General features: G+C 44.1%; 1 protein-coding gene across 5 annotated transcripts in view; it reads left to right on the top strand.

The window, feature by feature from the left end:
* TENM4 (teneurin transmembrane protein 4) overlaps nt 1-15,958 on the top strand; it is a 760,950-nt gene that overhangs the window by 640,341 nt on the left and 104,651 nt on the right. For all 5 annotated transcript variants that reach the window (XM_019530413.1, XM_019530416.1, XM_019530415.1 and 2 more), the window contains one exon: nt 6,740-6,956. In XM_019530413.1, the coding sequence (XP_019385958.1) occupies nt 6,740-6,956 (217 nt within the window). The remainder of the gene's footprint in view (nt 1-6,739; nt 6,957-15,958) is intronic.

A 15,958-nucleotide genomic window follows, 5' to 3' on the forward strand; every position in this document is an offset into this window, starting at 1 on the left:
GACTGTGATGCACAAGATTTTTCCTCGTTGCCCTCTGTTAGTGAAATCAGTGGCAAAATTCCCATTGACTTCAGTAGGAGTGGGACCAGCCCTTGAATTTGTCACAAGTACTCGGTGAAGATTGCAGTGCCAAGGTTCACCAGACTCATCCCTTTCAGAACAAATGACCCGTCTTCATGGTTCCAGTTAGGTCGAAGAGCCCGGTAATCCACTGTGCATGGCAACACAGTCCCATTCCTGCCCCGGATCCATCACGGCACTCTACATGCAGCACCTGTCAGACTTTGCTTAAACGCATAATAACATTCCTAGCTGAAGGTTATTTGCATTCTGCTATTGATGTTAGCATGACGGATTTTTGTTGCAGCATCCATAACTCTGTAGAAATGCTCTATTATTCAATCTCACGGAGCTAAGACACTGCCCATTAAATCAGCCGACACAATTGTGGGGCCATGAAAAGTCACAACTAATTTGAAATTTTATTAGCTCTCAGCTGATCTTGTTTACAGCAGAAGTAGTCTCTTGAAAGCGGCCCTTTGCTTCTGTATAAAATGTTGATCCTTGGCACCTTGCTGGCGTTGCTTGCGGGAGACGAGAATCTGGGAAACTAGGCTGTGAAAACTTGAGAGGGAAATACAAGTCCTGGGGCTACTTTGTGGCCAGCAAGTGCTGAGAGTACCCACAAGGAATTCAGAAATGAGTTTTGCTGGTCCCTGATTAGGTTTTTGTGGGTGCGAACATGACAGCCTGAGTGCAGGAAGGAAAAAAAACACTTCGCACTTGTTTCATGGAAAGGGAGAATAAGTATGAAAGCCAGCTTCTCCACATAACCAGTGGACACAAAGGACACCTGTACACATGCCCGGTGCCTGCTCCAACTCTTGCTAATTAGCATGCCTTGGAGCAGACTCGATTAATTAAGGCTGCTGGAATTAATCTAATTAACTAGCATGCTCCAGCAGCCTTGGCATCACATGTATTCAGTGTTCCCATGCTTCAAAATGGTAGCGGGGATGCTTTAACTAAAGCTCATTGAATATATGAGCTGCTGCAGATGCTTTAATTAGAGCGGCTCCTGAGAACCGCTGTAATTCAAGTGCTCCCTCCCACCCTCCCCGGAGCACATGTAAAGACACCCAAAGTTTCCTCGAGGTTAGTGATCGGCTTTGCACCTCAGGCTCTTAAACCAGGCCCAGGAGCTTTATGGGGTGTACAGAGTGGAGGCAGGGGGGATTGCAAGTAATATAGTACAGTCAGAAAACATCTCTGCATTCATGGAGCCTTTGGACCTTCGGGAGTGTGCACCAGGGCAAAGCAGAGCCAGGCCCCTGAGGCCAGATTTCTCCCCTTTCGCACATATGCAGCACTCCACCAACTATCAGCCAGGAAAGCTGGGGAAATCCTAATGTCGGTTATGATAAACTAGGCTGAACCATTCCATTTTTTAAGAACAAGAGCTACTTTGGCATTGATCCTGCCAGTCCTTGCCATGCAGGGCGGTTGTTCTCCAGATTACCTAAGTAAATAAAGCTCTGAGATTTCTGGGTAAGTCCTGTCGATAAAGACACCGGTGTTGATTTAGGGGTGTAGGTTGTAGCCGTGTTGGTCTAAGACATAGGCAGACAAGGTTCTTTGGGTGAATCTGATATCTTTTATTAGACTAAATTAAATAGGTGGGGGGAAAAAAATAGAAAAAATTGGTGTTGATTTAGGACATTTAAATTTCTCCAAGCCACTTGACTGAGTGCCACATGAGCTCTCAGTTAAAAAGCTGGCATTATATGGAGTTAATAGGGCCTGCAGTGCATAAAACTGGATCACTGACAGATCTCACTATGTAGTTGCTAATGGGAAGACAATAGTGAATAGAGTCATATCTAAGGGGGTCTTCCAAGGATCTGTTTCTGAGCCCAATACTATTCTGTGTTTTAGTTAGCGATCTAGTTGATAAAGGCAGATCTTTGTTGGTGCAAAGGTTGGTGGGGCAGTAAATAAGAAGAAGAGAAGATTACTGTTATGAAGTAATCTGAATCATACGGTTAAATAGTCACGATTCAATAAAGTGCTTTTAAATGTATGGTAATACATCTGGGAACAAAGAAATCTGTTTCTAACCTGGGAGACACTCGGAAAGAAATGACTCAAAAAAGCATATGGGAATCATCTTCGATCAGTGTTTCTTAAACTGGCATAAGCAGCAAACTTCTAGAGGATATGTGAGTGAGGAATGGGAAAGCAAAAGGGAAAGGGGGAAAGAAAAAGAAAGAAAAATATTACTCATGACTCCACAGTAGTGAACGGAAGGGTTACTTTCTTTTGTTATCCCTGACACCCAACTCATGGAGGCGCACTGCTGCTTATCCAACTTTCGGGGGTATGCAATGCAAAATGGTCTGAGGACCGCTCTCATAAATAATTTCCCCAGTGTGATTTCACAGTGCAGTTCTGCGGCAAAAGGGGGCTACTATAATCCTTTCGCCATACAAAACAAGAGGCATATCATGCAAATGTAGTAATTTGTTTTCTCCATACACAGCATTAGTAAGACTGCCCTTAGAGTAGAGTGTCCTGCCATGGTGTCCTTAGTTCAGAAAGGTTGTGGAAATCTGAGAGCAAGCTCAAAAGAAAGCCACAGCAAGGAGCTAGGGGCTAGAAAACAAGCCTTGTGACACAAGGCCTATGGAATTTAATCCTTCCAGCTTGGCAAAGAGAAGGGAGAAAGAGAAGGGAGAGAGTTGATCCCCATGAATGGAGAAGGGAAGACCTTTACAGACCTGTAGGCAAAGGCATATCCAGTGGTTTAGAGTTGGTGTTAGACAAATTCAGCCTTGAAATAAAATGTGCTTTGCTAGCAGTGAGGATAATTAAAGACTGGAATGGATTATCGGGCGGGAGGGGGAGGAAGTGCACGCAGCATTGTGTGGAGTCTTTCCGAAAAGTCTCCATGGATGACTGGAGAGCTTTCTGAAAGATATCCTTCGTGCTTCATCCAGGTTCTGGGGAAGCCTCTAAATCCCGTGCATACTGGGTGTCAGACTAGACTATTTCCAGCCCCAGAGTCTAGGTTTCAAAGAAATATTTTGCAACCCTCCACATCTGGGATTTTCAGACTGTTCAGGACCCTGCAACAAATTCACTCACTGATCTGAAAATCTAGGGCCGTTCCATGACGACTGTAGCTCATCGGATTGAATTTACCCTGGCCCTCTGGGATGCTTTGAAGCTGACAGCTATGTAGACATGTGCCATATTTGAGACCTCCCATCGGAGCCTCACCCTGCTGGGTAGCCTGTTCACACCGTCCAGCTGTTCGGGGGCTGTCAGGAGACGTGTCAGGACAGCCAGCCCAGGCTGCTCCTGAGTGTTGGAAATACTGTCACTCTCTTGTATATGCAGCTCAGTCCTTTACCTCCTCTTGAAATCGTTTCAAGGAGGCTTATTTACTAAACCTCACATTGAACCTTTTCAGAGGTGCTATATAATATGACCCTCCTCCGTCTTTTTTCAAAGCTTATGTCCATAATGTTCGTCTCTTCTTTTAATACCACCCCCTGCTTTCATTTGTTTTTGTCTCCTTTTGATTATCAGGACATAGTTTTTTCTGGGTTTCTATTTTTTTTTTTTATTAATTGGTGCAGCTCCCTGGTGCCTTCAGGTGGGAGGGTGGGCTCTTTCTAAATGTCATTTTTTTTCCTTACCATTCTGGCAGGGATCAAGGGATGCAAGGAGACATAACTGTATGCAAGATCTTTTCTTATCGCTTACTGGAAGATGCCAGCTTGTTCGCTGGTGTGGCTCTAGACAATAAAAAGCAAATGCAAAAGCTATTGGGCTGGGCACCTGCATATCATTATTTATTATCTGGTTTGTAGTTTGTGGCTCTTGTGGTTCTTTGTGATATCTGACACAAGCCCTCACATTTTCTAAGCTAAAAGAAGCCTTTTAGTCCTACAAGTCTCATTAAAGTCAATGGGAGTTGTGTAGCTAAATCCAAGGTCAGCTCTTGGGGAATTTAAGGGCTTTACAATGTGAGCAGCAAAACCCTTTGGTGCAGAGTTAAACCTGCCTTTGAAAACCCAAGACGGAAGAGTATTGGGTGAAAGGCTAATCTCCAGCCTGGGTCCCAGCATTCCCACATGCGCAAGGCATTTTTCTCACATATCTGTCCGTGAGATACATATCCGTCACTGTATGCACCGACAAAATTTTCCTCCCGTCTTATAACTTCAGCTCCCAAACCGAGGCTCTGATGTCTGAAATAAAGACAGGGTAATGAAGAGGTATGGTACAGCAGGCTTGCCAGCCTCTCACTACAGTGTCTACAGCCTTAGAAAACATTATTAATGTGTGGGAGCAAATGACAAGGTGTCATCTCACTTGAAGCTGTAATCTTTACAGTACCAAGGTTGGTTTGGGGTTTTTTTTTTTAAATAGCTAGATATAGATAGGCATATTCTATACCGTTTTTTTTTTTTTCTTTAAATTGTTATCTTCAACTCCACCTGAGGTTTGACTGGAATCCTGCTAGCCTAATCATTTATAGCAAGTAAATTTTCTTAATTGGCAAACAAAATTTGATTAGAACTTCATCGTTATCACCAGCCATTGCAAGAAAAGGTGGATCAAGTGCCCAAGCTGCTATATTTGCATGGCAATTTTGCAGGTCTTCATACAGACATCAAGGTATCAGCACAAACAGTTGATGGGATTTTCAGAAGTATTCCAAGTTGCTCCCATTAACGTCAACAGCAGAAGTTAGGACCATCCTGAGCGCTTTTGAAAATCACACACTGTGTGCATGTGTGTATGGATGTGCAGGAGTGTGTGTGTGTGTATTTACTCACATCTGGACTTAGATTGCAAGATCTTTCACAGAAGAACATTGTGGTCTGGTTTCTCTGCAGTATAACTGTCCCAAGGATCTTGTCCTAGATATTGTAAAGCCCCTAAATGAGAGGTTCCCAACCTCCAGGCCATGGGCTGGTACTGGGCCGTGAAGCGTTGGCTGCTGGTCCGCAGGAGGGTTGGCTGATGTACTGGAAGTCCAGAAGTGACCGGCACACTGTGGATCGGCAGTCAACCCTTTCTTATACTCAGTATACTGAGTATACTGTATACTGAGCAGACTGAGTATAAAAAAGGGTTGGCTGCCAGTCCACAGCGTGCCGGTCACTTCCAGTCTGCAGTATGCCAATCCGCGGTTTGCCAGGCTGCAGTCACTGCCGGTCCGCGGTTGCCAGTCCATAGTCTAAAAATGTTGGGAAGCACTGCCCTAAATTCTCCCAGAGCTGAGCTGGCCTGGCTTGGTAAGGTCTTAGTTCAAGACCAGAGCTCCTAAATGTGATTTAAGTTACAATGGAGTTTCTTTGGTGTAACTCCTTTCTAGCTAGGAGGCGCCCAGTTTATGCCAGTTTAACTGGGATCAGCCTCTAGCCTCTAGTCGGTCATCACAAGGCAATTTGATTTCCTTCCCACTGCTTCCATAGAAACTGAACATACATTGTCTTGCCAAAACAGAGCCCCAGCCCTCCTTTGGAGGGGCCTTACCTCTAGGTGCCCTCCCACTCTTTACGCACATTCATTTCTTGCTTCTGTGCTGAGATTGCCAAGAGGATCCTAGCTGAAGTCTGTTTCCCTGATACAGATAACATCCAGGGACTGGCCTGAGACCAAAAACTCATTTCACATAGGTTTGTGAGCTGCCATCACATGGTAACAATTTTCATTCACTATCAAACTGTTTTATTTGAACTGATGACTTAGGAGGGAAGGGCTCCATATTCCATTACCCAAGCCCCAAAACATCCAGTCCCTTAATCTGATTTAAGGAGCCATCTCAACCACATGCTAACCACTTGTATTTCTAGATATAATGCTTCACCAAACTCCCACTAAGCAATTGCTCTTTTTTAATATATTTTTTTCCTCTCCCATCATTGCTGATTACCAAGATGTCTGTGAGTAGTGATGGCATCACAGAATAAACTGGGAAAAAGAGAAATGATCCTGTAGGAGAAAAACAGGTTTCCATTTACACATGTAATGACTTGGCAAGCAGCAAAGCTTAACTCAATTAAATATGCTTTGGTAAGCTTTGCTTGGGTATGTGATGCTGCTGTTGCTCCAACTACTAGTAGTATGCTGCTCTTGTAACTACTAGTAGTAGTATTACTGCTGCTAATACTGAAATTATTATTATAGTGCTACTTGTAAGGTACAAGATAGACTGTATGGGAGTATGAAGCCTTCTACTTTTCCAAAAAATAGATACAGAAAAGGAAGAGAAAGGTCACCCATCCTTTCCTTCCATGTCCTTTAGCACCAGTGATTCGTGGGGGGGCATGCCTCGCATTGTGAGAGGGTAGTTTGTCTTTCTAGGTACGTTCTTAAACAGGTTTCACCATCAGTTTAGAAGATGCTATGGTGTTTATGATAAGAGGCGAGCTTGCTTAGTCTTTCACCTCTCTGCTGAGAAAGGCAGTGATAGTGCCATGTGTGCTAATGGTGGCTGTAATGTTCATATGTATTGGTAAGGAATTGGGCTGAGTTCCCACACTCATGTCACATAGCCTACAAAGATTACAAAGGTCTGCTGATTAACTGGCTGACCAAGAGGTGAAACATATACCCTGTTACCTACCCCTGGGACATTCAGTTCCATTAATGACTTGGGGTCTTTAAAAGACTGATAGTCCATGTCCCTGCTGCCATTAAAACATCTCTTTCCTTTCTGCAGATGGCTTGGTAGACTGCATGGACCCAGACTGCTGCTTGCAGCCCTTGTGTCATATTAACTCACTGTGCCTGGGCTCCCCTGACCCCCTGGATATCATACAGGAGACGCAAGCCCCCATATTGCAGCAGAACTTGCACTCGTTCTATGACCGAATCAAGTTCCTGGTTGGCAAGGACAGCACTCACGTCATCCCTGGAGAGAATCCCTTTGAAGGGGGGTAAGTGAAAAATGTTTTTCTCTAATAAGAACTAAAAGCCTGAGCTCTTTTTGTACCCCTTGAAGTGTGGGATGGCAAATCAGAAGCAGTGACATCCTAATAGAGACTGGCAGAAAGATGCAAGAGACAGAAGCGATGTCATTAGCAGATTCCCCAGCACCTGCCTCTGGGAAGCAGAGTGCTGAAGAAGTCCATGACTAATGTAATACCACTGAACATCTTCTCACAGATAAGGTACTCACAGATCCGGAAAAGGAAAAAACAAAAGACATGTTTCTAAACTGTCAGATCAATAGCCTCTCTGCTCAATTTGTCATTACGATCTTGCTTCAAATGATAAAACACTCCACTCATCGTCGCCAGGTGGCAGAATTAATTTTCTGTGTTCTGTCCACGTGTTTGTTTCTTTTATTAGACCACCCTGTTGGGAATGGCTTTATTATTTCCAGCTCACATTTACCTCAACCTGTTGCCCGTGGGTCAGAAACTACTTGTGGATTCTTGGAAACATGGGACTGCCCTCACAATTATATCAGAAGGGTAGTCCATTTGGACTGCATGAGCATGCCCCTACTTATATCTGTTTGGACTGTATGAGCATGCCCGAACTTACATGTGTTTGGACTGTATGAGCATGCCCCAATTTATATCCATTTGGACTGTATGAGCATGCTGCAAATCAGGCAGCAATGATGCTTCTCCTGGGAATATGATCCCAGTTTTCAAGGTTTCTTTCAAATCACTTAAGATTCCACTTACTCTGCTCAGGTGGCAACACACCACCGACTAGCCAGAGAATAAGATGCTTCCCATCAGTGAAAACAGGACAAACTCTTTGGGAACATGAGATGTTTACTGCGGAGTAGACTAATTAGCTCTGCTGTAAATATCTGGGCATCTACACATGCAGGGCAATTAGGCTGGGTAAACAAATAAACTCCACAACAAGATATTACTTGCAAATACAGGTATTATTCCTCTGCAGAGTTTTTTGATCCTCAGCACTGCACGTGTAGACGCCGGAGGGACTGGCTGGGCCATGAGGGTGCTTCAGTGCAGGGTCTGCCTGCTGGCTAGCCCCACACCAAAGCACCCTCATGCCCCAGCCAGTCCTTCCACAGTACACTGGGCCAGGTAGAAGCAGTCCTGGGCTGGCAGGCTGACCCTGGGGTCCCCTGCCAGCCAGGCCTGCTGTGACCTAGCTCAACATGCTGCTGTTATGGGCATACATGTGAACACAGGGCCCAGGAAACAATAAACTCTGGAGCAATAAGCTCTGGAGTTTATTGCTTTGCATTAAATTGCCCATGTAGACGCACCCTTTCTGCCTGAGAGCAGCCAGTGAGTAGGTGCCATTCAGCCAGTATATTCTCTGCTTTGGATCCCCTTGCTCACATGAATCTTGTTAGCCAAAATACTCCACAGGAAGGCGTGCTCTGAGTGCCTGAAAAAAATTCAGAAGTGAATTTACTCTCAAGAAAGTTACTCCAGCATATGCGCTGTGTGTCTGCTACCATTGTTATTTTGCGGTAGCCATTGACCCAAAGCACACTGGGTCTCCTGCCACCCTGTGGGCTATTATTGTAACAGCTCCAAATCTGAGCAGCCAGTTTGGGAGAGCCGGTGTTGTGTCCACTCCGTAGTCCTAAGAAAATTTACTCCAGAATAAACTTGTCATGTAGCCACATACTCTCAGTCCCTTACAGGTGTAGCCTTTTGAGATTTATCATCACAAGCTAAGCAGCGATTAGAAATTACTGTTAACGCTAGGTATCTTCAGCATTTAAATTAAGTCTAATTATTTTATGCATATTCAGCTCTTCCCCTGCTCCCCCCGCCAAAAAAAGTGTTGCAAACATGCCATGGCACGAGTCCATATGGCTGACTCAGTACTTGCTGCTCCACAGCCACTAACAGCCATGGTGAGACTTATCTAGGATTACTCCATGTATCATCTGACAAGAGGATAGTGCCTGCAGCACCCCATGGGCTCACCTTCTCAAATGGTCCTAGCAGCTAACCTCGGACATGAGTCTCCTGGAAGTACACCGCTGTCACTCAGACAGCTTGATGTGCTAACTTCCGCGATTTGTCTCACTGCCAAGCTCTTTCAGAGACCAAGAAAACTAATGGCAGTGCTTCGGATTAGAGCCAAGTGATCATTATATAGCAAACAAGGTTGCTTTTGTCGGCATTCACAAGACTGTAAATTTGGTAGCTAGATACTAAGCAGTCCCGACTCTTGGTGAAGCGTTAGTTTAGTGGATGTTCAGCTGTCAGATTGATGCCGGCCTCACATTTATTACAGTGAACGTCAAGCATTGGACTGCTGACTAAATTATTTTACTAATTTCCTTTTCAAGCTGTTATTTTTGGCGGGGGGGGAGTGTGTCCCATGGCTCAGCTGTCATTTGGAAACCTCATCACAGGGGAATCTGATGTCACTACAATATTTTCAATGGGCAGGAAGGTTTGTTATACATAGGTCTGATATTAGGCTCGTGTTTGGAGCTTTCCCTTGTACAGCAAAGGGCTGTAGGCTGCTGCCTCCACACATGCTGCTGCAATCTGTAACATCTCCTTAAGAGGCTGCACTGCAGTAACAAGCAGGTATTGAGGGAAATAACACATGTCACCCATTCACCTATTGTGCTGAGAGCAACATTTGCTCCTCCACAGAGGACCAACACAAGGCCCGTGTACTTCTTAAGTGCCACTTGTGCCCTTAAAATAGAACCTAAGTGGTTCATAGGCCTTGTGTTAACTCTCTGCACAGTAGAAAATTTCACCTATGAGTATGCAAATTTTCTCCTCTTGAAAAATTTGAGCTCAAAAGAACCATCTGTCACATGAGAGGTTGGTGTTTTGTAGATCCCTGGCATGGAAAGCTTTTCCCTTGCCAGAATGGGGGGCATGCAAAAATTAAAGTCAATGGGATGTGTTCATAACCGATTATTTTCCATTTATTGCACTGGAGCTAGTAAATAGGCCTTCCTGGCTAATCTGCTTTTAAGCATGAAGAGTTCTACAATTACGGCAGTTGTTGATGACATTTTGCTCTTCTTTAAATATCAACAGAGGGCAATTATCACTAAACATGTCTTGCAGACATGGCACCTCAAGCTGTGTTCACATCAAGTCTCGCTAGTTAAATAGTGCTGAACTCTGTGCAGGCACTCGTGTGAAAAGCCAGATGCCGCAGAAAGTAGTAGGAGTGACTCAGTAGGTGACGCTGTAGTCTCGGAGCAAAGTACCACACCACAGGTTGAAGAGATGGTGGGGCACTGCAGTTTTCGGAGGGGGAAGGCTCACCAAGTCCCAAACTGTTGGAGTCATAAACATCCCCTAGAGCGTTTGACAAGAGAGGAGCATATTCTGAACTAACTCCAACCTTGACCATTGCATCCCACCCATCTGACTTCCTTCTCTGGTTTCAGTTGTCCACTTTCTACCCCAGTGTTTTAGTTGAGGCCGTTAAACAGCTGTCACTCATCACCCTCGAGGGGTCAAATCTACAGCATGAGACAAATAGGATTTCTCCTTGGAGAGAATGTGGCCTGCACTTCGGGCTGTGTTCCCCCGGGCATGCCTTGGTGCTCTCAGCAGCCTTTATAAGTGGGTAGTGGTTGCTCTTCCCATGTGCAGCTCACCATCCTTCTCCATTCAGCACCCAACAGAAGGAGGCATCTTTCCTGCCTGATTCTCCATTGGGTAGGACTCCTTTAGTGACGGTATATGGTGGTGCGTCCCTCTCCACTCCTACCTGCTCACCCCCCGACACACCCTCATTGCCAACATAGTAGCATCTTCCAAAGCCACAGCTTAGCCCTCAGGGTTTTAATGACTGTCTATTTATTGCTTGCTGTGGTATTTAATGCTATTCTTGGAAGGGAGGTGTTTATCATCCCTGGTGGGACCATATAAATACAGTGTGCTTGCATTTCGTACATGGCCTATGTAGAAATGGCAGCAAAATGAAATATGTGACTGAATACCTGTACAATACATCCCCTGGGCTTCAGAGACACAGCTTAGCTACCCTTTAGAGAGAACAGCCGTGCAGATCATCTAATGGAGTACAAATAAACGAATGTCTCGTGACAGCTAGCCTTTGAGTGAATTTATTATTGAATTACACTTCAGCTTTTTAAGAACAAGCTGAGCTGACAAGCTACCTCATCACTGCAGAAGAAAAAGAAAGACAATGATAAATTACCCTGATGGATAAAGGTAAAGACCTTGTCTTCTCTAAAATACCAGCAATTATATATTATTCATGTTTGAGCAAAAAAAAAAAAGAAGAAGAAGAAGAAAAAAATCACTGCCCATATTGAAATGAGTGTTTATGATGATAAAGCAAGGAGCTAAATTAAATTCAGAATGCACAGGATGTCTTTTCCCATCATTTTGATGAACAGATAACAAGAACTCTCCTGCCACTTGATCATTCTTGTATTGATTTCAAAACCACTTACTCTTGCTGTTTGCTTTGTATCTTTAAGCCATTCTTAGTTGTCCGTCACCATAAGGAGCTGCACAAGATGCAGTGGTGTCAAATTGTTGACTTTCAAGCAGGACACCTGATATCCTTGTTCTCTCTTGAGAGGCGGGTGTGAGAAAATTGCAGGAGCAGGCTAAGCTCATGGCCCATGGAGCCTGTCATGTCAGATGTCAGTGTTGGACTGAGCTACCTCTGGAAGCCCCGAATGGAAATGGCTTTTTTCTATGGAGTATGCAAAAAGAAGTCAGGGAGTGTGTAAGTGAATGGGAGTGTTTTTGATTAAGGGTGCTAAAGCATATTAAATGTTTTGGCCCCTGGATGGTGTGTGACACAGTTTTCATGTCAAGCCATGATTCTCTGCTGTCAATGTAATTAAATTGCTGTAAACACACAGTGATGACATGGGCAGCTGGAAATAAGGGTTTGACCTATGGAAAACAGCTCAGCCTTGGGTCTGAGTGACCTCCTATGAGCTGGCCTCTGGAACTACCTGCCAAAAGTCTCTCTTCCCCCACCCATCTCCAGAGCCAACGTGAAGGAGAGGATGAAGGCCTGTCGGTGTAAATTCCTGAACAGAAGTTAGATTTCTTAAGTTCTTTTTTCCATCCGTGTTACCAATTCACCATGTGATCTTAGGCACATCACTTCACTTCACCCTGCCTGAACTTAGAAAATGGGGATATTAAAACATATCAACACCTGCAGGAGCATTTGAGGCCTACTTGGCTGTTAGCTATAAGAGTGCATTGAGAGCCTGGGATAGAGGGGTGCATTAAAAAAGGTGACCGTTCAGTATTTTATAATAAATAGTATGAAGTCTTTTTACTTTGACGGTGCCCACTCAACGTATACCTCACCCATTATTTCGAGCCAATCACCTGGAATTTAGAGCAAATTCCAGCAGCATTGAGGCCATGGTCATCCAAACCCAACTTCGCTGGACAGGTCATGTCCGCATGCCTGACTCCCGCCGTCCAAAGATTTTTCTCGCACCTGAAAGAAGGTCAGCGAAGTAGCAGAGGGCAAAGAAAGCACTTCAAAGACACCCTGTAGGCAAACTTGAAGAGGTGTAACATCGACATCAACACTTGGGAGGAAGGCTCAGGACCGACCAAAATGGAGGGAGGATCCCAACACTTTGAAACAGCTCGTCAGCAGGCAGAAGAGGAAAAGAGGAACAGGAGAAAAGAACATCAGACCATCCAAGGCAGCAACACTGCACCCATGCCTCCCGGAAACACCTGTCCTCACTGCGACATGACATGTGGATCTCGAATTGGGCTCTGGAGCCCCCTGCAGACTCACTGTTAAGATCCTGGGAAGACAATCTTAGTTGTTCACGAGTGACCGCCCATCATCCCATCATCATCATCATCATCATCAGAGCCAATCACCTAATCAGTCAGCTGGGCTAGAGAACGAGAGCGTGTAGGGAGACGGGAAGAAGAAAAGTAAGGCCTTTCAGAACATACAGCCGACCCTTTCAGCTCAGATCTCGGCAGCTTAAAACGAAAACCTGTGTTGTGCTGACAGTCTCTTTGGAAAGGGGCAATCGATGCTTCCACCCTTTTCCTTTGCCCATGTCTCCCTGTATCTGATGGTAGACCTCTTTCTCGGTGCTGACCTTACCTCTTTTACCAGAGTGCCCTGAGTCTCCTGTGTTTTTACCTTGAAATTGCTTGTGTGTGCCGGTTACTTCAGGGCAAAAAAAATACATCTTTTTTTGTATCACCAGGCTGAGTAATCATTTGATCATGGGAGACCAGAGGGAAGCAAGCAGCTTTTTTCTGCATAGTATGGCAACGGTACCTTTTTTTCTATTTGGAAGATCTACACACAGTTCAGGGGAAATACTTCCTCGGAGTAAAGCCTGACCACAGACTGGAAGGACTGGGAATGGTGTCTGTTTCCCTCCAGTTTATTTTGGCTTTAATGGGAAGTACTGTATTTAAGGCACTGGGAAGAGCTTGGCATAGGCAAGTAACATGGTGATGACTCTGGGACCTTCTACCTGAGATCCCTTTTGAATGGACTGCAGGGGACCAGTCCATCACAGGAGCTTGTGGGGTCTGCTAAAAAAAAAAAAATCACTCTGATGTCAGCTGATCTAGCACACAGCCTCCGATTGGCTCCAAGGGGATTGTCACTAGTCGTGCTCGATGACTTTGGATTGGAGCAAAATGCCACAAAAGTGAAGAAACTGATGAACTCCGGACGTTTCGGGGTAGAACATAGCTGCCGCCGACAGCTCGTTGCGATCTCACGCCTGCAGCTCAGGACACGCTTTGAAGGATACCGCCACATCTATTTGAAGCTATATCCTGAATGCTAATACATTTGAATAGGCCTGGATATTCAGCATCCCCACGGCACCATTAATACAGTCCCACACCTGCCCTTGAGAACAAGGACACGTTTTTATATTTAAACAACAAATCATACATGATGCACATCTCCATTTCACCTTTATTGTTTTCCCAAGGTGTTGTTTTTCTTGTGTAACTTGCTCCGTAATTGAACTCACTTGAGACCGTGTTTTCTGAAATACAGAAGAACAAAAGCAAGAGGTTAAAAAAAACAACCTCCCTGCTTTTACTTTGGTCATATTCCTCTCATGCAAAAATAAAGAGGCCTTTTCAAAAATGCCCTCTGCTCTGCAAAGGGCAAAATCATTTCAGGCCTTTTTTCTTAATTCAGAAGTGTATGGGTTGGAATCATTTCATCTCAATAAGATTTTGATGCTTGAATACCAGTATTTCCATACAATAAGATTTTGCAAACTAGGCAGATGCTTAATATTCATGGCATTTGTGTGTACAGGAGTCCTAGGAAAGAGAGCTGAAGTTCCAGCCAATTTTTAACTGTTGGTCCCTAACGCAGATAATATCGTTCACAACAACTGTTTCCCATCGTCAGATCTCCTTAAGCTTTCACTGAGCCGTGCTACAATAGAGCAGACATGTTCTGTCACCAGACAGTTTGGGGGTATACTTCCTAAATGCATGGTACAAACTGTTGGATATTTATTACAGAAATGATCCTTTGGTCATTCTTCCTGGGCTTCCTAGTAAAAACAGTCCCACGAAAGGAAACAAAGAATTAATCTCTCATCTTCTAGGGGACAATAAACAACCAATAACCTTTCCCTGGGAAAAAAAGGAAAATAAAAATAGCCCAAATTAAAGGAGCACTTCAAAAAAGAACGCGGGAGGTGGTTGCTATGGAAAAATTAACGTATCAGTTACATACCCAGCAAAATAACCATAGGCCAAATAGATGCTTAGATGTTTCGTAACTGTTTATTTGATGTTCAATGTCCACTTCCCTTTTAAAAAGTAGCACTTTGGTCGTCTTTTTTTTTTAATATAAATGCTTGATAGACATGTCTTGTGTGATAAATGGGAGTAGAGTCAGTAGCTCCATTGAGTGTAATAAAATCACCAGAAGAAACACATCCTGCATGGTATGAGGAAGTTCACTTTGTGATAAGGTAACACCCTGTTGAGTAGAGAGATTTGATGGTAATATTACTATATTGTTATATTACAGTGCTTCCCTAAACTAGAAAACAAGCTCACTGCTGCAGGGATCATCATTTTTCCCCTGAAGTGTACACAGGAAACCTGTTAAAACTTCCTAAATAAATACGTAGGCATTTCATGCCCATCCCCTGTCCAAGGCTGTGTATCTTCTTAATCCATTTTCAGCCTGACTTCTCCAGTTTACTGTGGGCTCTTTACAAACTAGCATAAGGCCCCTGTATAGTTAATAATCTTCTTCTGTGGTGCCCACAACACTAAGCTGTTTATATAATTAATGTTTAAACAAGGTGCCCTATTTAATCCTCCTGTCACTGTCTTGTGAGGACCGTGAGCTTTTAGGAGCAGGGACTGCTTTTGTTTTGTGTCCAGTACCATTGCCGGGGCTTTAAAAAAAGCATCCTCATCATTATTAGCAAGAATAATACAGAGAGAGTCAAAAGCAGATTAGCAAAATTCTTCACAGTTCAGTTTTGCCAGCTGCAAAGTATATCATTCATTTTGAGAGCATGTGCCTAGAAATGATGGTGTGTGGAAATCTTGTTTTTTAAAGTGACCTAATTCTCCATTGCAATGAGCAGAGCGAGCTTATCTTGTCAAAGATCCTGAAACCCACCCTGTACACAAGGCCTGAGAAACTAGAGTCCTGATTCTCTTTTCATTTGCATGGGGGTAGGTCAGGAATATGCCCTCTTGTAACTAAGTGAGAAAAGATTTAGATCATCGTTCCTTTGCTAGCCTTTGGGGTAATGAAAAGTAATGGATTTCACTTGCACCTGATTGCGCTGCACAGAGCGTCTTCATGTCAGATTGCATCCTCTACAGAAACTCTCCCTTCAAAGTACTTCTGCAGATTAAATAACTCGGTGTCAGTCTTCTCCCCTTTGTTTTCTATCTTCCAACAAGTTTCTCTCTACCTCACCTCCTCCATTTTCCTCTAAAAATCTGATGTGGAAAAACTT

Source organism: Crocodylus porosus, unplaced genomic scaffold (assembly GCF_001723895.1).
Source record: "Crocodylus porosus isolate Cpor-Errol unplaced genomic scaffold, CroPor_comp1, whole genome shotgun sequence".
NCBI classification, from domain to species: domain Eukaryota; kingdom Metazoa; phylum Chordata; order Crocodylia; family Crocodylidae; genus Crocodylus; species Crocodylus porosus.